The sequence below is a fragment of the Lepisosteus oculatus genome, chromosome 20 (assembly GCF_040954835.1).
Source record: "Lepisosteus oculatus isolate fLepOcu1 chromosome 20, fLepOcu1.hap2, whole genome shotgun sequence".
In the NCBI taxonomy this organism is placed as follows: Eukaryota; Metazoa; Chordata; class Actinopteri; order Semionotiformes; family Lepisosteidae; genus Lepisosteus; species Lepisosteus oculatus.
In genome coordinates this window covers 12,452,777-12,476,241 of record NC_090715.1, presented here as the reverse complement: position 1 = coordinate 12,476,241, position 23,465 = coordinate 12,452,777, and the positions used below count along the sequence as shown (strand labels likewise).

Genomic DNA, 23,465 nt, shown 5'->3' with positions numbered 1-23,465 from the left:
TTCTCACTCACTTTGCTTCCTGTTTGCCAAACAGTATCTTGGCCCCTTCAAACCTACCGCGACTTCGAACTGAACAATTCTTTTCTGTTTAAAGGGGAAGAAATCGTATTTTTTCTTTATAATCGTGTTGCGATTGATTTTCTTTTGCATATATATTTTAAACAATGGACACATCCTGGATTAGAGAATGAAGTATAAGAAAATTGAAACCACAGAGGCGATTCCATTACGTTTCTTTGGTGGCCCCTTCAACAAACATACGGTATTATTGATGAACAGTCTGTGAAGTTCTATGATTTCAGATTTCCGATATATACACAGCACTATGGCATGGAGGTGCCATTCATGGCCACAGTCCAAACTACATATATACAGTACGTAACAATTACTGTATCAAACCAAATAAATAAGAGAAAGTAGAGAAAAAATACAGTAAAAGCCCTTTATCGGTAGAGTAATTGCACCTGATACAGTGAGTAAACGTAACAACTTCATACAGAGCTGCAGTGGGAGTATCACTCTCACTAGGCTATGGAAGGCATTGAAACCCTCTCTTCCTTTGTGCATCTAAGTCACTGAAGCAAGATTGTTTGATCAAACATCCAGGCATCACATGCATTCATATTTTTTTAATTGGTTAATGTTTATACTTAAAGTTTTATGGTACAGTTCTCAAGAGACATTTAATTTATAATGTTATGATCATATTTCAAATCGGGCATGTTTACAAGCATCCTTCTTGTGACAAACCATGCTGGTGCAAGTGGGACAAGGATGACTGACCAGGTGTTACAGAGTGCAAGACAAAGCAGTTTGGCCAAAGAGATGAAGTACATGAACTGATTAAGATTAAGCCTGAATTGAGTGCCATGAGGTCCAATCGCTATACAGGGTACCTTTCCTAGTTTTTCATTTTCCACCTCCGTCATATGTGAAAGACAGATTCCATAATTAATTAGAGTTAAAACACATTTCCCACAGCTCCCAAGTCAATACAGACAAAGGTGAACACGCAAACCCCACACAGATGGTGTGTCCCAGTCTATAATTCCACCCGGGACACAAGACTTGTTAGGCATCAGTGTGAGCCACCGCACAGCCCACTCATTGGCCAGCCCTAGACAGACTACAAATCTGCTGCTGACACAGCACTAAAAGCCCCCTCTCTGTTCTACTCATGCTGCATTAGGCAAGCAGTGAAGCAGGAGGTGATCCAAGAGTCCCTGTGAGATCATACCCTGGTACTCAACCAAGTGAGCAAATCTCAGGCTCCCCTGGTCTGCACACAGCCTCTCCCTGTTCTCTGGGCTGCTTCGTTCTTTCTCTAATAAGAGGTGCTCTTTGCTGGTGCAGCATTCTGAACGTTCCGCAAGGTCTGCAGCCCCAAAGCACAGTTAGCTCATTTCCCCTCCGAGTGTCTCCAGTGAGCGCTCACCGCCGTGCCAGATCCTAGCCAGCCACTGGCCAGCTCATAACACAAACCACCATGTGCACCGCACCATTTTCCTTGTTACAGCAGAGTGTGACCTACTGTACACAACATTTGCCCTTTAATCTGTAGGATCTGAGATTCTAGGAAAATGTGAAAAACGCCTCAGGCGTTGGCGCTGCAGATGGGTGGTGGGAGGTGTGTAAAATGTGGGTGCCAGCCCACTTGGCTGAAGGATGTCTGTCTGTACACAGTGGCAAGGCAGTTGCGCCCAACCGCCCAGACCAAGAAGAGCAAGCTGGGGGGTATTTGCCTTGCGGGGGGAGATGAAAGCAAAGAAAAACAGAAAAGGACGGGAAGTTCAATTTGTGTTTAATGGGTTATCTTGTCACCAGCATATGTTTGGACAACATGTATGGTTTGAGCTGGCAGGCCTGTGACTTTGCTATCACTCTTCTTTAACCATTTGGATTGCAACCTCAGGCAAAAAAGGCAATCTGTTTAATTCACACCGGGACAAAGATCAACAGCTCACCCGTGGTAGAGCTGTTGTTCTATAGTTTTCACGCAAATCTGATAGACTTGCATCTTGTGATGTTTTCATCTGCCTTCTGCATCAGGCCCCAATCGATGTGCAAGCCTGCATTAAGAGATACCAGTAAGGCTTTTGCTTGCTCCATTTTATGCTAGGTGCTTTGTCACACAGCTGCGTATGGTCTCCACGTCAAGGTATTTAAGTTTTCGGTGTGGCAGAGATTCCTGGAGGTTAAGCACCTTCTCCATGGAAATTTGGAAGTTCAATCCAGTTAAGCACCTCTCTGGAGTGGCACACCTGGAAAATGTGGTTCTAAATCCCAGCTCAGTCATATGTCTGATGGGTTGATGTCCCAAGGGAGGAATACAGATGATAAATGGGTGCTACTACCATACTTAAGGCAACCTCCTAATAGGAGAGAACAGGGCTGCCATCCTGGTTCCTGAAACTGAGGAGGAAGAGCGGTAACCAAACTTTTACAGATCAAAACAGAGTCCCCCTGTTAATTAGAAAAGAATGCCCCTCCCCCCACTGCTTTTAGCCTTGGAACGATACACAGTCCTAGTAGCCAGGCGGTGATGGAGAAGCCAACTCCCTGGACTTAAGTATGCCTCATTCTTGGCTTCTACACACAGATTTTATAATTGTAAGAGCCAAGAGGCCTGGCATGTCTGGTTTCCCTTTTAAAGAGGTAGCAGGCACTGTTTTATTTTCCGAAAGGCGCACACGATGGTGTACATCCCAATGACACGTCTTTCCAGCCCCGTGACCCAGGAAATACTGCCAGATTGCATGGCGCCACATCAAAACCAACCCCATGCTCTCCCCCTGAAAATATTTTTTTTTTTCCGACAGCGATTACTGTGCCGATACATTTGCTTACGGTTATATGAAAATGTTTTTGTGTGAAAATTTCCGTATGGCCTATTCAACTCTTATCAGGAGATACAACAACTATAAATAACCAGTAAATTCCTAGGTGAAGTAACGCTACATTATTTTTTATGCATTGGTTGACACATTAACCAGCCTGAACAGCTGTGCAGAGTCTGCTCTCTAACTAATGAGAAGATTCAGCATTTATGCAGCAAAGTTACTCAAGTGTATTAGCAGTTATGCATTGGTTGACACATTAACCAGTTAATAAATAAAGGCTTGGGCTCTCAAATTAATAACCATTGTATCTTAAATACAAGCCGTTATTACACACAAGCACCAGGAGTTGATGACTTGTTGTTCTGGAATGTTGTCGCATCAGGTAGAAGGACATGCCAGGAGCTGATCAATGTTTCACCATGCAGTCAGGTTGTACCAGAGCTGTTTCTCCATCATAACAAGTCACCGAGGCATCGTTCTGATAAGGAGCACATACCGGTTCCTTTCTGCGTCTGCCTTTCGTGATTTCAACCAGATTTGATATTCAACAGGTTACATTGCCTGAACAGCTGTGCAGTCTGCTCTCTAACTAATGAGAAGATTCAGCATTTATGCAGCAAAGTGTATTAGCAGTGGTGAACAACTAATCAAAATCAAATAAAAAAAATCTCTAATTTCTTAAAATAACTTTTTTTTCTCAAAACATACTGTATATGCTTAAACAGAGTAAAGTTTCCTTTGATGCTCAGTATATACCAATATTCAAATATTATTTTGCTGGCAGGTTTAGCTAAAAAAATGCTATTTTACAGTGTAGAATGGAGCAGCACAGTGGTTTCTATTGCTGCCTCACAGTGTTAGGGCCCTGGGTTCAATTCCTAGGATGTTATCTGTGTGGAGTTTGTAAGTTTTCCCAGTTTTTGTGGGGGTTGTCTCCCGGTGCTCCAATTTCCTCCCACAGGAAGAAAACTTGATTTGTTGATTAAATAATACATTTCTATTAACTAGTAGAAATCATTCTTACACAGAGATATATGGCTGTAATTGATTTTGCCAGAACAAAAACTGCTAGAATGGTTAGATATTTTTTTCCCATCTTTTTTTCAAACATTTTCGAGCTTGCACACTTAAATTGTGAACTTCGGTGTGTTTGTTGCATTTGAGAAAAATAAAAGTTCTGGTTTTAGACTTTGCCAGAGCAAAAAATCTGAAGGTGTAGTCAGATATGAAATACCTTTTTATGAAAAAATATTTTTTTTCTTGTGTGAGCTCCTGTTGTTTGATGCATTTTGGAAAAATACAAGTTTAAAACTAGATTTGCATTAAACAAGCATGACTAAGGTTTTTATTTGCAAAAAAAGTATCTAAAATAATTCATGTTGTTTAACCAAAACATTTGATTCCGTTTTTTCCCAATCATATCGAATTTCCAAACAAAGCTTTCCATTACACTTCCAGCCAGTTCCATTGCCGTTGTTTGTTGTTTGCTTTGGCTACAGCTGGGATAGACCAGACCTGCGTGTCCAGGGAGTCAGTATTCTCCTTTTCGTCTTTTACATTTAGCAATGGCCACAGGACCTTGGCATGTCTGAGAGCAAACACTGGTCTCTGAAGAATTACAGTTGCTCACATCACTGGCAGTTTTTTCCCCCCATTCTCTCCTTATTTTGCTGTACTCATTGGCTAGACCGAGTGCAGACAAAAATCAGACTCTGACCAACACCCTAATGTGAAGCACATGCGATTTCCCCTGTAGTCACGACAGACTTAGAGAAGTCTGTTCAGGATAAACGCATGTTGAAACAACCTCAACAGAACAAAGCAGAGTTTACTGTTGATTCAAAGCCCTGGCATTTTAAATTAACAGCCCCTGTCCCATCCAAAATAAAGTTGTCCAATTTGAAATGTGGGTACATTTGTACATTTAGTTGAAAAACCAAACCTCCTGTGTTGACTATCTGACTATATGTCTGCCTCTATTGTTTTCTTGGTGCTTTACCTCCAAGTCAAGACTGCTCTTTCTAATATCTAATATGACAACCCTCTGTGTCGATCCAAAATGCACATATGTCTTTTACAAAAGATAGAGATGGGCTGGAATTCCATCAGCTTTGTAGTTTATATGTCAAGTATAATCTCTAATAAGACGCTGGGGTAACTGAAACTGAAGAGCATACTGTAGGTACATCTGAGGTCTTCTGAAAGGCATGTGTATCTGATTCAGTAGGTTGATGCCTACGTCTTAATTTCATAACAGTTCCAAGCAGAAAACATTTATTCGGAAGCAGAGAGTAGGCTATTTCCTTTTTTAAAAAAACTTTTTATTCCATGTGCTGAAAAGTATTTTACAGTTTAATGTGCTAGAAACGAAATACTGCAAGTAATGGCTCTCAGAACCAGTGCCATTTCCCACAAAGTGTCAGGTACCTGAGAAAAGTGATATTTCAAGGACAATGCCAAAACTGATGAAGGTCTTAGAATTTAAGAGTAGAATTTAAACTTTGTACTATCAAACACTGTCTCTGCAAATGTACCTTTATAACAGTCATTTAGTGAATGCAACAGTGTTGCATATTTAAAAGAAAAAAAGTGTGTTGAATGACTGATTTAAATACAATTTTACATCATTTACCATTAACAAAAACACTAAAACAAATTAACAAAGCAAATGCCAGCATAATAGCAGTAAATTTAGTGGCACCACACAACACCTTGGAATGACGTTAAAAAATTGCTTCAAGTATTCAAAATCATCGAGGGCATTGATTAAATCAACCCACCTGACGTCTTCAGAATGAACACTGAAATAAGACCCAGAGGACACAAAGAGAAACTATAGATAATTGTATTTAAAGATGAGAACAGGACGCACTTCATTATCCCAAGGGTTGTGGGACTGTGGAACATGTTTCCCACCATGTTGTTGAAACTGATACTTCGCCTTCTTTCAAGAAACAGCTGAATGAGATCCTTGGATCAATCAGTACCAAATTGGTTAGGTAGGTCAAATGCAAAATTTCCAATGAAAAACCATTTGTCATACTCTTGCTCAAGCAAATACTTTTTACGGGAAATCTGGCAGTTGGCTCACAGCAGTTTGGTCCATTTAGGTTTTACAAGCTGTAGGCTGAAATACAAATCACACAGCCAAAGCAGAAAAGCAAACTGTTTTATAAATACACAGTATATTTATTAAATATACCATAATAATTCAACATCTTTCTGCAGTATAACTTATAAAATGTATTATTGAGAGATCTATTCAGAAACTTACATCAGCTTTTATGGAAGCCTGTAGTTTGTAAATACATTTTAAATGGTTCAATATGCTGTGTGATCAGTTTTAGTTTCATCCCAGATATAATTAATAAACATATATATCCATGAATGTGCATCATCCATAAACTAACATCCTGTTATACCTGGGGCAATATCTTGATCAATATATTCTGTACTGAAATTCTTTCACACAACTGTTTCTTTCCCTCTGTAGGAGGCAGATTTAAATTTTCTGTAATGTGCAAGCTCTGTAAAGAGAGCCGTTTTCATAAAAACCAAATCATGAATCTTAAGAACATGCCTAGATGAATACTAAAGCAGGCTAACCAGGACATAGTACCCTTTTACTGAAGAGGGTCAACAAATGTAGCTTTGTTCCCCTGGGGTTAAATAGATTGAGGACATACACTGGTTATACCTGCAGAGGATCCGGATAAGCTCTTCAGTAAATACACATCCATCCTTGTTTCTCTTTTGTTGGATTAACCTGGTCAGTAGAGCATTGAAGCATGAATCTAAAAAGTTTAGTGTTTTTGGAGTTTTCAAGTATTGTTGAATGAAAGCTCTGAAGAAATGCATACCAATGTCATGCTGAACCAGCGTCTGTCTGCAGTCTTAGGGTCTGAATTAGGATTCGTGCTGTTTGAACAGAGGGACCGTCACAGTGGGCAGTACCTGGTTCTGGAAGACAAAGATCTTGACTCTCTCAAAGATCCAGAGGAAAATGAGAAGGATGCTGACATACTGGACCCAGGCAAACTTGATCATTTCCCAGAAGCCAGGCTGATATGTATAGACGTTAAAGATCAAACATCATCATAAAACTTTGTGGTATAGTTTTTGAGTCTTTACAAATCTCTAATTACTCTTTTTTCAATGTGAAAGCAAATAAAGATGGAACATAAAACAAATAGCAAGGGAACTGAAATCCCAGAACACACTTCCCAACTTCCAGTTAAAAAACACTGAAATTATTACAAGCAGGGTGACAACTATTACAGTTAAATAAAAGATGAATAGAGCCATTGATAAATCAAAAAAACCTCAACAAACATCTTACGAGTGATGTGATGTTCCCCTCAAGATGTTTTTACCTTAAGTCTGGAGGCACGGTGTGGACTGTTCTAAATAAATCTGCATGAGACCTTAGAATACAGCTGATGGTTTTTATGCTGAGACACAGTAAAGGATATGTGATGATCTCCACGGGGTATCTGATGACTGCATTTATTTCAAAGGGTGCACCGGCAGCTCGGCCCAAAACCCACACAGGGCTGGGGTTTGACAGCACGGTGGAAACTGTCCAAAAAGGCAATGTCAGTGGAAGAACCTGCACAGTGTCACAGGGGCATGACTGGCCAAAAGCCACTGGATTAGGTGTGTCTAAAATGCGGTATATATTTGATAGACTGATACTTTATTATCCAGAAGGAAATGTGGTTTGCATGGCAAAGTCCCAGAGAACATTTACCATAAGAAGAATTCTAGCACTATGTGTCACAAACACAGAGTACCACAATGCATTGAGCTACACAACACACACAAACAAAATCATTAATATATGCAATACAGCACGAAAAAGAACATTTAATTTTCTGTTTAAAAAAAAGAATTAATGTAAAACTGTGAAACTAGTATTCAGGAGATGAAAACAAAAAACACATATAAAAGATAATAAACAATAACAGTTTTAAAATGCTTAATAGCTGTTACACAGCAACATAAACCTGTATTTATTTTAAGCAGCTTGTATTTTTATATTTTACTGTTTTGAGTTTTTTTACAGAAATCATGAAGTCTTCTGACACATTTATGTTATTTAATTTTTTGGTTTCTACCCATAGAACTGCCCAGTATTAAAAGTAATATATCTTCCACACTTCCACTTACCATTTCTTTCCTGATATGAGCCAATGATGTTAGTCAGATCATAGGCACTTGCAAAGGGGCTGTTTCCATTGATAACAGAAACCTGCAAAAGAATAGGAAGCTGTATTTTTATAGTGTCATGCAAGGAAAATAAATACTATCACAGGAGGAGCAGGTGAGCATTACACACAGCAAAACAACTTACTGCTCCACCCCAGACCAGGAAAGGCTTTTTTCCAGTCCTTTCCTCCAGAGAGCACTGGATGTAGGCCATGCTTCTTTAGAGACAAAGTAACCCACTTGATTTAGAGCGTCCCAATTCTTTTTTCTTTTTAATGTGAAGTGTCATGGCTCTATTTCATGGCACCAATTACAAAAAAGTGATTCAAGACTGAAAACAGCGGGCATGTCTTTATGCAGAGTGCGGGAGGTGTCTGAAACAAGCTGCTCAGACCGTGCTGTGGAAGTCAGCTCCCTCGGATCCTTCAAAAAGCAACCAGATGGGAGTCTCAGGTCAATACATTTCTAGCAACTAGATGTTCATGACAAGCAGAACAGTCTCTGCTCGTGTGTAACATTGCTTTTATGTATAAAGAAATATGATTTTTTTGTTAAAGAGGAATCATAGAAAAAATGACAGAAGAAAAAAAGAGGTCTTCATTGGAGATCACAGCGCAGCCCCATACTGTCAAAATACTGTCAAAAGCAGTATGGGGAAAAATCTGTCAAACAAAATAGTTCTTCTATTGAACCAACCCTGATTTCATGCTGGACCAACTCTGTGTCCATGCTGATGTACCTGCCATCATCAGTGTAACCAGGACCCAAGGCGTTTGCCTGTGGGAATGCACCCTGTCAAACATATAATGTTTTAGAATGGTTTTACTTTTATAGAATAACATAGAACAAGTATTAGCCATCTGGAATGCAGACATTTCCCAGATTACGTAAAAAACAGCACACATGAGCTAATTCTTACATTATAGGTGGTGTCAAGACCTCTGTGCTTCAGTGGCTGCCTTTGCTGCAGTTTGAGGTCCCCACTGACAAAAAGTTGAGACCCTGGAACAGACGAGGAGTGCTGGATGTAGGCCATGCTCTGCATGATGAAGGTGGACATCCTCTAAAACACAAGCAGGCAATCTTTTACTCTAGTGGTTCATTTCAAGCAGGCTGCTAAACTGACATACACAGTGGCTGTACAGTGGGCTCAACAATTATTGGCACCCTTGAAAAAAAGACTAACATAGATAGCCATATAAAATAAACAGCACAGATAATGACCTGTATTTTATAAAACCCCCAAAACGGGAAAACTACAAGCTTTTTTTTCTAATACATTTATTTCAAAACAAATGTTTTTAAATGAGTAATACTATTTTTTTCCTCAAAAACATAGGTGTTAAAATGATTCGATCCCCAGTTGCTAGTTCTTGATGCAACGTACTCTGGCACGGGTAACAGCACAAAGCCTTTTCCTATAATGTTTAATAAGGCTGGAGACCGTTCTTCTTATGCAGGAAGTCTCCAGGTGCTGATGTCCTTGGATCGATTCTTACAGGCTTCCCTCTTCTGCCCCCAGTTTAGAAAAGACAAGACGAGACCTAAATAGCTGTTGAAAGAGTGAAAGCACCAGGTGTGGGTGACTTACGAAGAGCTTGTAGGAGAAGGTGAGAATGAGCTGAACGCTGTACACCGGCTCGCTCTGCCGCAGTGGGAGCGCCAGACGAAGGTTCAGCTGGTCAAACTTCCCATCCTGATTCCGGTCTTCCTCTCTGGCCTGACGACACCGGGGACAAGTTACCTCCCTGCCGAGCTAGGCTGCACCCCGGTCCACCCCTTGCGAGATTTGACAAAAACTCCCCCAACCAAAAATACCTGGTAAATTTCAGCAAAGAAAAGCTTGATTTTTTTTTTAGATTATAATGTACAAACACTGTAATTGCAACTTCGCTGTTTCCTGGGACAGGACTGTCCTCCTTCTGTCCGCTTTGAAGAGGCCAAATCCATAACCTCATTCAACACATGTTGAGCGAATGGCTTATTGATCAGTAATTTCCCTCAGTAGTGGAACTCCATCCATTCACAACTGTTCAACGAGATCACTCTAACACTCTTACTTTTCTAAGAATGTAAATATCTGACACTCTCGATCACACGCAGGCATTAGGAAATAACCTGAATAACTATGTTTTTAACTTTCACCAAGGCTATGAAGGATCAGAGGGGAGGATACTCACTGATATTGAAGGGATTCTGAGGTTGCCACCCTGCAGATTGTTGAAATTTTGAAATGTGCTCCAGGCTACATAGTCTCCACTGGTGCTGGTTGCAGCAATTAACAGCACCTGGTACTGGAACGTGATGCTGGGTTGCTCCTCATACGTGCTGGACTTTGTCCAGAAACCTGTAAATAAAATGAGAAATAAAGTCTCTTTCCGATCAGAAGATCTCCTAGAGATAAGGACGTTCTATAAATGCCACCAAAGTGGAACCGGGTACCAGATCATACACTAAAGTTGAAGAGACAAAATCGTTTTTTTCTTACAGTCATGATAAACTCTCAAGGACGAAAGATAGTTATAAAAAGAACTGCGTGCAAACCTCGCTTTGCATATCAGTCTACTTGTTGTACCGTGGCATTGAGTTCTTGGCATCTGTGTAACTAAGGTATTGAACAATACAATAGTCGCACGGTAAAACGGTATTCGCTACATAATAATGTTAGTTTCTAAAAAAGCACAAGATCATGTCACAAGATCAAGTGCCTTGGGACAACCTTGTTGTGAAAGGCGCTATATTAAAATGAATTGAATTGAACGTCCGTGTAGTACTGACAGGGCCACAATAGACATAGTCGAACCTACATCGCGGCTGTCTTTGAAAACAACACTACTGGAAGAGGCAGGCTGGACAGACAGTAACCATTCATCAAAACAACAGTCAAAACCTCAGCATAACGCTGTGCTTACCTTGGCTTCTGTAAGCCACCAGCAAAGGAGAGATGTAGGTGAGACACAGGACGATTATTAGGAAAAGCGTGGCTTTGGTGCAGATACTGGTCTTGTACCTCAGTAAAGCAGGGTGGGAGTAAACTTCATAAATGGCCATGGAAGATCGAAACGTGTTCGTAAAAAAGCAAAATAAAAAAGGGGTCGCCTTTGAAACTAGCTAAACTTTATTCCACAGACTTTCCGTTCGTTCGCCTTTAAATCACAGCGATGAGATGAGCGGGGTTGTTGCACTCGGAACATAAATAGTTTCTCGATTCAAGAAGGCTCCTTGATTTTTCTTAAATATCGAAATTCGCAAAAGCTCAAAAACTAGTAAGCAACCCCGCCCCCAAAGTATTAGCGTTCTGACTATTTCTAAAAAACGCAACAATACAGATCCCTTCCAAAATCGTGAAGCTGAAACCGAAGGCCGCACTCTTTTCACGCACTTCCTGAAGTTTGGCGTCTGCGGGTTTCCATAGCCCCCCTGTTCCCTAGCAACCGGCGGCGTTTTTTTCCCCCCACTACCCGGATGCAGCAAGAGAGGCTAGAAATATTCTACTGTATTTATCCTCACGGGCAAACCCAGCTGGAGTAATTTAAATACCAGACCTCCGTAGCCCATCCAAAATATTATCTTAATATTACGTTAACGCCACAGTTGTTCCGACTTTCTTCGCTTTATTTTGAAAGAACAACAGAATTTGACACCCGAATTCCTGTTGGTGTAAATGAATCAGGGGATTGGCATGTTAACGGTTACAGAAACGCTTGCAATTCCCCAGAGCGGTGCTCCCCTAAATACAAGAAATACGGGACCTTTGAGTATCACGCGATATTAGTCACAGCCCTATCGAGTTTTATGCCGTGCTCCTACCAGCCTGTAATCTATTTTTAGGGATATTTGTAGAGGCGATCTCGGGGGCTGTGGTTGTGTACATTAGCTCAGCTTTCAGGGAACCCAGAAGCCGACCTATGGGAGCTATCTTTTCTGAGCTAATTCTTGCCAGTCTATTCATATTTTGTGCCTTTAACGACATTTCCCTTACCGATATTAAAACAATCATTAGGAAAGCCCCCCAACTATCTACATCCCATCCCATATGAACCCCCCCAGTCCCACCAGAAGCATCAACGTTTATATACAGAAGCGATACTACACGGTAGTAGCATCTTTATGGATTGTACTATTTCGTCACTACAGGCAATATATGCAATCTCTGATGAATAAAACAATTTGGTTGTGTTCCACAGATTATATCAATTTGGGTAAAATATTATTCTGGTGAGTTTATCAATAATGATAAACTAAGTGTATCCCCATCATTTAAAACCGTTACCCCTCCGGGTTGCCAAATGGATCCATCCGGCGGTGACGTCATCGCAGGGCTGGACTCCGAAGGCTAACCTTGTTTTGTTACATTGTTGCTGTAATAGTTTACCCCCTTTTGTTTGTAAAGAAACCGAAAAAAAAACCCATAAACGAAACCGTTGTTCTCTTTTTCTTTTTCTAAGCAAAATAAGCGCCATTTGGAAGTTGCCAAAATGAAATGGATGTTTAAAGAAGACCATTCCCTAGGTAAGAGGTTTTGTAGTAGACGGGGGAAATGCTGTGTTATGGTGATGTTTGCTTTCGCTTTCTCAGGCCACTGTGAGGATGGCTTTGCCGTGTCAGGGCCTGGAAAAAGGGTGACCTGCGCAGAATGTTTTTTTTTCCCCTTTTACGGGTTTTAATTGTTTTTCGGATTACGTCATACGTGTCTGACAGCACATTTTCTTCATATCAGAACACATTCGGGTATTTGGGGATTTTCTCTGGGGTGGGGAGGAGCTGACCGTAATATCTGGGTGTTGTTTTCTTCTGCAAAGACTGTATTTTGACGACCACGGGACAGCACTCGTTTGTGTCGCTTTGCTAAGGACGTGACAACCGGCACATTTCGCCCATTCCAGCCTTTCAGACGAGAAACAACCAGAAGCTCGAAACTGTGGTTGATGTTGAGATATTTTCTGTCCCGTCAGTCTTCCTTAAATTCAAATCTAAAACCCGAAAGCAGCCAGGACGTTTCACATCTCATCAATACGGTACAAGACCCAGGTATTAATTTCTCGGTCTAACCAGACGCATACCATGAACTCTGCAGGGTAGTACTTTCTAGAGTAACAAACAGAAGTGTTTTAGAAATGACACTTCAGTTATTAACAGTATTGACTGTGGTCAGATAGATATGACTGCAGGCGTTGTTTTTTTTACAAAGCCCTGTCATTAACTAGGGCAAAGACTGCGGTCCCTTTCAACACACGAACCTGGGCCGAAATCTCTAAACGACCTTAGGGCTAAACTGGTTTTTGAGGCCTTCAGTGACGTCAAATTGTAATATTTATAACTAAGAATAATAGTTGTGTATATATATATATTTGTCGAACCTTTTCAAAGGGCTGTATCGCCCTCACAGTGTAGTCCACAGTGATGTCTGCATAAGAGGTTTGAAACGAGAGAGGCCATTTGCCTGATCTAGCTGGTTTGGAAACCAGTAGCAAATTGATCACGTGATCTCACCCAGCCCCTTCTTTAAAGAAGCCGAACATCGGGTACCTTGTCCCAGACCCCCGACAGCACATTGCGTTACTGGTTAATCATGGAATTGTTAAACGCAGCAAGAAAGGCAAACGGCTCTGTGCTGTGATCCATGAAGAGTGGCAGTTTTAGTAGGTTTGGCTATTATTTCAGCACCGACACTGTGAAGGTTTGAGCAAAATGATAGATTCCCCGTGTTAAGAAGGTTTAAAACGAGTTTAATAATTGCAAAGGCATTAATACCTTTGCAAAATTCTATTAAAAGTAAGAGTGTTTTCTTGTGGGGATAAACATTGCTAAGTGACACGATCTGATATGTGTAAAAGGGAAAACATTAACATTGACAGTAGTCTATATTTTTTTGTGTGCGGGTCAGGAGAGAGGCTAGTCTTTGTGTGTTTATCCACTGTGGTTCATTCGAGACATTCTCATTGCAGCAGAACAAAAAGTTCTTGTTTCAGATCAGCAAAAGCATAATCTGCTTGGATTAGTTTTCTTTCGGGCAGCTCAGAGATTAATCTGATGTCCACATTTTAGATCACTCTTTGTTCTAGAATATTTAATGCAGTCAATTCCTTCCTGTATGATCTATTAATGTCTTCTAAGTTCACAAAATGAAGAAGCTATTTTTTTTTATCAGATCCCTATGACTTGAAGTACTAGTTGCAACTAGTGGGTTACATTTTCAATTCAATTGCAATTAATAGTTGCCATTGTATTTATACTGACCTACAAGAAACACTTGAGTTCTGGTTGATTTATAGGTGGTCATAAGTGGTCCGCTGGCCTGGTTGTATAGTGACAATTGAAGCACTTCAAATGAAATCTGTATCTAATTGCAGAACATATCTTAAATGGTGTGAAGAATCCACTGCATGAATATGATTTGGGAAAATATCCCCTTTATATAGAGTTCATAAATAGGTCAATTTGAATTATTCCCAGCCCTGAATTCATGAAGGGCATTTAACAGAAGATGCCTAACTTTCACCAAAATAAATTTACATCGTGATAAAATGAAATATCAGTCATGTATTGTATCTTTCCGACACAGCACCTCATTCATGTGACTGTGATGATTATCTCTAGAAGAGCAGTAATTTAGTGCAAGTAAAAATATTCACAGTTGTGCAATGTGTCTTCATTTTTAGCTTGCTAAGTATTTTTATTTGCACATTCAACCATTTCTGTCTGGGCATATGTATCACACCAGAGAGTTATGTGGACTTGTATTTTGTTGGCATTACAGGGCTGCACGTTCAGTTAATTACAATTGGCAATTTGCACTCACAGTACTAGTGTACAAGTGTAAAAGGGTTATTAGGGTAAAAATCAATGCAGTGCTGCTTAGATCAATGAACAGCTCAATGCTGTCTGAGGTGGGTATTCATCACACAAACACGCAGGTATGCAAGTGGGTTTTAACTGCTTGCAATGCACAGGCTTTTATCAGTTTAATCAGATATCCATTTGCTACTGTACGGTAGGAACAAGTTAGAAATTAGCAACCGTTTTATCTACATTCCAGTTTGATTAAAAGTTCTGAGAGGATGTCTTCAGGTTTCCCTTAAACCCCTCATGTCATATTAGTCCACGTTTTTGTTTTTTTACAAATTAATCATTCTGCTGCATTTTGGCTCCATTAGAGGGAGTCTCTGAAAGGAAGCTTAAACATTATTATTGCTAAATTGGCTGCCAGCTTTATCCAAGGTGACTTAAACCTAACAATACAATTGCATTGATCACAGTGGAACAGCAGATACAAACTGCATAAGGGGAAGAAATCGGTTTTAAGTAGGGGGTCTAAGAGAAAGAGGATACTATGGAAATCTAATGTAACTTTAGTGAAATAGAACCAGGATTACAGTTACAGTGTTAGAACTATTTGAGATAATGGGTTGCACTAAGCCCGGACACAATGAATCGATGCAATGGCTTCTGGTTTGCTTGTGCAAGGGGTGCTTTCACATTTCTCCATGAGACATTGTTGAAAAACTGGGATAGTCGAATGTGCTCAAGACCAGGGGCAAGGTGAATGGTCCCTGAAAAAGTGCTCATCGGACTGCTGACTCCAGGTAAAGTCCTCTCCGTGTCCTGACCTGCTTTCTTTCTCCTTGTGTTTAAGAAGTCCAGGTGGGCTTGGGTGTGGGTTTTTCCCACGAAAGGGAGCTGACAAGCAGTGGATCAAAGTGGCTTAATGCAACGTGCTGGTGTGTCCTGGGCTTTCGTAGAGTGAAAACTGAAGAGAGAAGATTTTAATTATCAATAGTTTAATTCCCTTGTGGTTTCTGATGCCATACTTGTGTTATCTAATCAAATCAAAGTTTATTTATCAAATGCACAACAATACGGCGTGCAGCAGTAGTTGCTGGCAATGAAATGTCTTTTTCTGTGAGCTCACAAAAATCACAAGAATCACAAAAACACAAAAATCACAAAATTGAGGTTACATTTTTGAAATTGAATAAAACTCAATGTGAGTAGAGCTGTTATGTGTCCATGGTGTGTGCAATATATACATGTAGTGCAGTTATGCTGAATATAGTGAGAGTTATGCTGAATATTGTTATCATGCACCATGACAAAATGTGCACAGTATTTTCTCACTTGTGCTGTGGTTTTACCTAAGTGCTGCTATGACTCTTTTTGTGCTTTGCTATATTTGTCTATAGGAAAACCATAGTGGAACAGAGTAACCATTTCTTAGAAACTTGTAATTCATAAACCCATTAAAATACCCTGCAAAACAGTGATAAAACAGGTCAAAGTGTGAAAGTACATCATGATACATTTTCAGGATACTGTACATGCAGAAAAAGCTTGATAATCACAGCAGATATGATTAAGCTTCAAGGCATGCTTATTTGTGCTGCCATACTAAACATACAGTAGGTTTCAGCCTAATTTCCTTGTACCCTCTTTACCATTTGAGTCAGCTGAGCTGCCTGTTTTCTTCCTCTTTGCTCAGATGCTGAATTCTCAAACATGGGCTTTAAGTTGGTTGAGGTCAACAGATCAAGTGTCAAACATGTGGATACTGAGCATGTCAGGCTGGGCTGGGCTGGGCCTGGACACCTGCTAAAGTGTATTTGTTTACAGTGTTACACGTGGCTCCAGACCACTGTCTCCTGATGTCTACAAAACAGAGCATTTAGCAGCTTTATATAATAAAGCTTCAGCAGTTATATATCTGTTTCTTTGCAGCAGAAAACTGTTCTGTTGAAACCTGGCCCTCCAGGGCCTCCTGTAGATTAAGTGAACACCTGCTGGAATGAATAAAAAAACATTCCTAGTAATTTTAAACTCCTAAAAATATTCAGGTTTCAGTTGGGTTATAAAATGCCCACTTGAAATTAACAACATCTTGGGCCCCAAGATGTTTAATTGTGCAGTTTTCATTAGTTGATTCAATGATGCAGAAGCATAACGGAGAACTCCTTCAAAATGAAAGAGTCTTCAGAAGCAGCTTTGAGAAACTCGACACGGGAGAATATTAAGAATCTTTCACGCTGAGTAACAGCCATGAGGTCATTCACGCCTGGTGACATAAATAGTTTATACATAGGATGTAATTTTAAAGCAGTAGATAAGAAGCAGTAAAATGATTTGCAGAGTTGAAATGTGCATTTTTTTACACTACCATTTACCTCTCTAGTATTTTTATCAGGGCGGACACACATACAGGAGGCAGTTGAGAGACTCATGTTAACCTAATCAGCATGAATTTGGACAGTTGCACTTGCAGAACATCCAAACTCCACACAGGCAGCACCAAAACAGAAAACAGAACCCTGGAGCTGTCACACAACCGCCATGCTGCTCTGGGAGAACACTAATTGATGTTGTTTCTGTTAAACCTCTAAACTTCAATATTATATTTGTCATATGTGTGCAGTTCCCAGTTCTTTTCTGGGCAAGCATTAATACAGTAGGAATATCAGACAATTATGAGATTGACATACTTCCCACCTTGTTATTTGAAAATGTCAAAGGGATTATTTATTTTCAAGAAATCCCTTTTATTTATTATACACAAACCCAATTTGGAGCGGTCAGTTGTGTTAAGATCTGGATCTCTGATAACGACCGCGGTGCCCACTCGGGACAGCTGTTCCTCACTTGAGAAGCTACAAGTTCCATAGTAGACAGGATAGCGCTGACTGGATGAACATGTCTCCCACTGACATCACTGTAAAACTAGAGGCGCTTGGCCAGCTGCTGGAGTTAATCCCTGCCCTGCCCTGCCCTCCTGGAGGCTGTCCACTTTTGTGACACGACGAAGGCTCGAACCTGGAGCATTGTGGCCATTGAACTAAACAAGTTCAGAGCAAGCACCTTAGCTGGTTGAGCTGCTCGGGACTCCCCACAGCGATTGCAAAGAGTTACTTGTGCTAAGCACCAAATGCCACATTAATGGCTTTAGTTCCAGCGTTTTTGTAAGGTACTAGAAATCTCTTTGGGCCACAGTTGACAGCTGTGCCCCTTCTTTTCATCGGATGTTCGTTATTTCTCTTTTCCAGAGCACCGATGTGTGGAGTCGGCCAAAATCCGAACCAAGTACCCGGACAGGGTTCCGGTGAGTGTGTATACAATGAAGCTGTGCAGACAGCAGGACCCCATCCCACAAGAACACATGCTTAGTCCATTTTCTTCTAAAGCTCTGATCACACACCACTCTCTTTGCTCAGTCTGTACACATGTTCCGCTCTTCCAATAACAGGTCCTTTTAATTTCCCATATGAAAGATTTTAATCTCGCTGTCAAGATCTATGCAGGAGATATCATTTTTCCAAATCTCCAGGTATTGCTATATAAAGTCATAATACATACGTGAAGACACTAGACTGAAGCAGAACACTAATAATGTGAAAACACATTTGAAAATACTGGTTAGAGAAGGGCCAAGCATGAAAATATTGCTGTATACACTATCACTATGTGCTTTGAAGTTACAGACTGAGATGCAGACTGCATGCCGATGTTGCAGACTGAATAATAAAGATGTGTAGGTGGTTCTTTGTGTCTTAGTGCATGAACTATGTACAAGGCTAGACTCTTATTGTGTCCTGAGCTGTATATACAATATAAATGTATGTACACTATATTCACTTGTTAAACTGAAATCATGGGAAATTCACATGATTAAGATCGTGGCATCACCTTCACTGGCTAGAACAATCTCAAGATCTCAGTCCTAGTGAAAACTGGATTGAAATGTGTTTCAACCTCACGCACCTTTGCCCTCATCGCATACTCATCTAAAGGAAATCCCACTAGACCAGTGAGATCGGACTGGGCTGGAAATCATCTAGTATTTCAAAAACTTGTGAAACACTCTGGTTCAGATAAGATCAGTGTTTTCTGGTGGAGATTATTATTTTTCAGTCCAGAGAGTACATTGTTATAAATACAGTGGATCTGTGCTTAGAAAGAGTTGGCGACATGGTCCTCTCTTGTGATTACCATCGATATGGTCAGTCCAGTATAGCTGAAAGTCAATTCAGGTGTGCAGTCAAGTGTACATTACAGTTGAAACGTTTCTTCTTCCCTGTGCACCTAAGAATTAAATGATACTGTGTTGTGTGGTGTTTTTCATTGGGCACAATAGAGAGTAATGAAAAGAATAATAATCCATAGATAGTGTGATCCTAAGAAAATAAGTAAGACACAGTAATCCTGTTGCATGAGGAGCCATTTGATAGTTCTGCAGGCAAGCCCTGAGACTAGGGTGGAATGCCATAGTAGCTGAGCAGTTGGGCATGGATTGTTTAAATCGGTAGGAACTACCTTGAAGAGTGAAGAGTCCAGCTGCTCCCAGCATCAAATCCATGCCATTCCCTTCACAAACAGTGGCAATCCAGCCACTGGATGGGGACTAGGCTATCAATTACTTGAGGATGAGAGCATGCAATGAGGTTCATGTTGTAATGTGGACAATATTTGGAATATAGTACAACAAACCCTTTAAGCAAATGTCATTTTGCTAATACTGATGAACTGGTACATCATTTTGAAGGGCTTCGAGTAGACCAAACTAACACTCAAGCTTCATGACACAGTTAGACAAATTGCAACAATTGGTCCTTTTGTGTGTAAATGTTGAGCCAGGGTCTCTGGGTCAGCTTTAGTTCTGCAGGCAGTTTTACACACGATTCTCTGGGTGCTGGAATTGTTAGACTTTATCTACACAGTAGGTTTGGGGCAGTATGTTAATCAAAAGAAATGTAACACCCTTTTTTAAAACGCCAAGAATTGCTTCTACATATTTGTATAGTATGCTTATTAAAAGCATGCTGTTCCAAATTCCTTCTGTGTGTGTGCGCACATATTCCAGGTGATTGTGGAGAAAGTGTCAGGCTCTCAAATCGTGGATATAGACAAGAGGAAGTACCTGGTCCCCTCCGACATCACAGTCGCCCAGTTCATGTGGATCATCAGAAAACGCATCCAGCTGCCCTCGGAGAAAGCCATCTTCCTCTTCGTAGATAAAACCGTTCCGCAGTCCAGGTGAGACGACGGCTGCTTTCCCCTCTCTGAGGAAGGGAATCTGCCTGTTTTAGTGAGGAATCTTCACTATTTCTTTTTCTCCCTGTAAAATCAGTACTCAAAATCAAAAATGCATTTTGTAATACGGTGGTCTATTAAATTATTTAACATATCTTAAACAAGCCACACTCTGTATTCACATTCAGATCCCCATACGATGTAATTGAGAGTTTAATGCCTAAGTGCTTGAATATAGCACCTCACATCTTATTAGTGTGCATTGCCTATTTCATTATACTTACAAATGGTATGAAGATTTCTTTTTGTTTAACATACATAAAATAATGACATTATTGCACCGGCTCAATCTTTTTAAACTCAAGTAAATAATTAAGAGAGAAAATCAATACAAATTCCATTTATTTTATTTCAAAATCTCCACTGTCTTATCTTTACAAGAACAATACCATAGCTTGCCAGTGAAGAGGCACTAGGCATTTTTTATAGCCTCAGCGTTAATGAGAACTAAAAGTAAACAAAAGAGCACTACACTATACCGGTCTTTTAAAATTTCCTTGAAATTAAACACTGTTTTTAGCCTCTTCATAACCTTTTGTGAGTTCAGATTATATTGACCGTCATGTCCTGGGGAAACAGGCGCTGGAGAGCTGCCCCTGTTACTGAGTCACACAGCTTTTGCGCAATACAGCCCCGGGAGCAAACATCAGTCCTGCCCTAATGCATCTTTACATTGGAAAAGATCCTTATGAGAAGGAAACAGTCTTCAATATCCTCCTCAATGCCAAGTACTGCAACTCACTGCATAACTGCTTGCCTTATTGAGCATTTAGTGAGGCTTTAGGAAACATTCCTACTCGGGGTGTGAAAGTCCATGTTGGAGTCACTGTGAGTGCTGGAGGACCCCAATTTAAGGCCTTAAGATAGGTTGGAATTTGTCAGCTGCCGGCTGTTTAATTTAATAATTTGAGTGTCATGCTATACTGAAATTAACTGCGGCTCCGCTATGGATTTTGATGAGTTATGTTTGTTTACCAGTTTGATGTTCTGCAAATGTTTTAATGTACCACTACATGCCTTAAACCAGAAATTAAGGACATCATGGCCAGAAAACCTTCAGCTCATCCAGTCCATTCCTGTAGAGTGTCTGACGTTGTCTGCCTGTCTCCCTGCAGCTTGACGATGGGGCAGCTGTACGAGAAGGAGAAAGACGAAGACGGCTTTTTGTACGTTGCTTACAGTGGCGAGAACACCTTCGGCTTTTAGACATCTGCGCTTGGCTTGTAACACCGGCTGACACCCTCTCTCCTCCCTCACTTCCTCTGACAAGCTTGATTGTATTATAGACATATACTTGCGTTTTGGAAAAGAAAAAAAGATTGATCACTATAATAATCGTATAATGGATGCATTTGTAACTTTGTTCCTACCCCATATTGTATTTAAGCTGTATACATCGTTAGACTGTTAAATTATGTTTAAATAAGTGACTTTTCTGTTCTTATGGCTGTGAATTGTTTTGCTGGCTGTATTTTATCAGAATTGCTTGCTGTTTTTTTTGTTGTTGTTTGGAGTTCCGTTTCTTTAAAAACTATATTTCAACTAAATAAGTTTAAATATTGAAAGGTAAGGTAGCTGGATGACCTAACCAATTAAAAAACTCTCAAAACTTTCTCTTGAGATTTGTTTTTAAGAAAACTTTTAAGTGAATTCATATGCTAGCTCATTTATTTGAATATAAGGGAAAATGCAAACATGTTATGCTCATTGGTTTTTGAGGTAATATTTGCCTAATTAAATTCCTCTGTCAATAGTCACCAGCCCCGTGGCCAATTGTAAACAACGCCTTTAGCTGACATAAAGGTGTTCACACAACACAACAGCTTAAGTCAAAGCCCATGCAAAGGGTAACTTTTTCTGTTTAACATTTAGGCTTTTCTCATTTTTACACCTTGAGGTGCTGGGCTTGGACACCCACTGATTCACTGCTTTCTCAGTACAGGGCACCATTACTCGTGTTCTAACCATGGGGAATGAATTTGGGATTTTTAGAGCCTTTGAGCAGGTCCAGCTGCACAGGCTCTGGGGTGTCACAGCTCCGATCAGTGCAAGTAATGCTCACTGGCTTCTGAGGCTGCTGTGGAATTTAGCCCGATGGCTCATCGGGTAGTTAAGAGTTAACGGATCCCATACAATTCATCCAGCCATTTCTTGGAAGATACCAGGATATTAGCTTCAACAATATAGCCGAGCAGCGTGCTGCACAGTTCCACAACCCTTTGGGTAAAGAAGTACCTCCCGTTATTGGTTTTACACCTGTGTCCTCCAGTTGGTGTCTTAATCAATCACTCAATCAGAGTTTATCAAATGCAGCAGTAGTTGCTGGCAATGAAATTTATTTTCTAGGAGCTCACGGGTGGTGGTGGGGGGTAAAAATAACAAAATTAAGGTCACAGAAATAGATGATAATGCAATAGAAATTGAATAAAATAAATTCAGACAAAACTCAATATAAATAGAGCTGCTATGTGTATGCAATATATCATGTCCAAGTGTCCAGTTTGCTGAAAACTATATGTCCATTTAGCCATTACGGGTGATTTGCTGAAGGAGCTGCAGGCTGGCTTTTTAGCAGTCTTATTGCCTGGAGTTAGAAGCTGTTCTGTAATCTCTCTCACTGTCCATTCTGAAGAAGTCCACTGTGTTATTGAGGAGTATGAACACAGTAAACCCTTGCTTTAATGGACTTTGGATTTAATGGACCAAAACTATTAAAAGGGGGTTTTGGTGATAAAAGGGACAATATCAGACAACCCCCTACAAGACAGGATAATGTCCATTAAAGTATCAATTATTTTTGCCAAAAAAATACCACCACATTAATCCCTGGAAAAGACTTGAGAAAGAAGTTTTTGGAGTTGGTGGTGGTGGGGACTGAAGACACGAAGAAGACAAATGACACGACGTAAGAGGCCACGAACGTGGTAAAGTCTGCGGAATGGCAAGTTGAAATCTGCCGTCATTAATGTGCTCAGGGCAGTTCAGTCTGTCACTGGAGGATGGCTGGAGAAAACTGTGTTGAAAGGTTCAAAATCAATATCACAAAACCCATACAGAAGGTACTGTAGGCAAGGATGATGCAACTGAAGATGATGTGGTCAGATTCAGTAAACATATATATGATTTATTTTCTCATATATATAAGTATGTTTTGTGGGCTTGGAATATCTCATCGGTAATTTAACAGCCAGCAATACTGGACCCCAGTTTCCCCCTATTAGTCTGGCAAAGTGAGTGTACTCTGTACTTGTAGCAGGTCCCCTTGCAGTCTTTATATTTTACTTACATTGTGCACATGAAACCTCTGCATCTTCCTAGTCGAGCACAACATTTTAAAGGACT

General features: G+C 40.3%; 2 protein-coding genes across 2 annotated transcripts in view; one reads left to right on the top strand and one right to left on the bottom strand.

Moving 5' to 3' along the window:
- Positions 1-11,467, bottom strand: part of LOC102682741 (carbohydrate sulfotransferase 5) — a 40,585-nt gene extending 29,118 nt beyond the window's left edge. The window contains exons 1-7 of the mRNA XM_069181194.1: positions 10,961-11,467; positions 10,229-10,395; positions 9,640-9,768; positions 8,968-9,111; positions 8,010-8,091; positions 7,315-7,418; positions 6,795-6,911 (exon numbers count right to left, since the gene is read on the bottom strand). Of these exons, the coding sequence (XP_069037295.1) occupies positions 6,795-6,911; positions 7,315-7,418; positions 8,010-8,091; positions 8,968-9,111; positions 9,640-9,768; positions 10,229-10,395; positions 10,961-11,099 (882 nt within the window). The 5' untranslated portion in view covers positions 11,100-11,467. The remainder of the gene's footprint in view (positions 1-6,794; positions 6,912-7,314; positions 7,419-8,009; positions 8,092-8,967; positions 9,112-9,639; positions 9,769-10,228; positions 10,396-10,960) is intronic.
- Positions 11,468-12,355: 888 nt separating this feature from the next.
- Positions 12,356-21,735, top strand: gabarapl2 (GABA(A) receptor-associated protein like 2). The gene is made up of 4 exons (XM_006641175.3): positions 12,356-12,560; positions 18,080-18,135; positions 19,894-20,066; positions 21,239-21,735. Exons 1-4 carry the CDS (start codon positions 12,527-12,529, stop codon positions 21,327-21,329), a joined length of 354 nt encoding a protein of 117 aa, XP_006641238.1. The 5' UTR covers positions 12,356-12,526; the 3' UTR covers positions 21,330-21,735.
- The last annotated feature ends 1,730 nt before the right edge of the window (positions 21,736-23,465 follow it).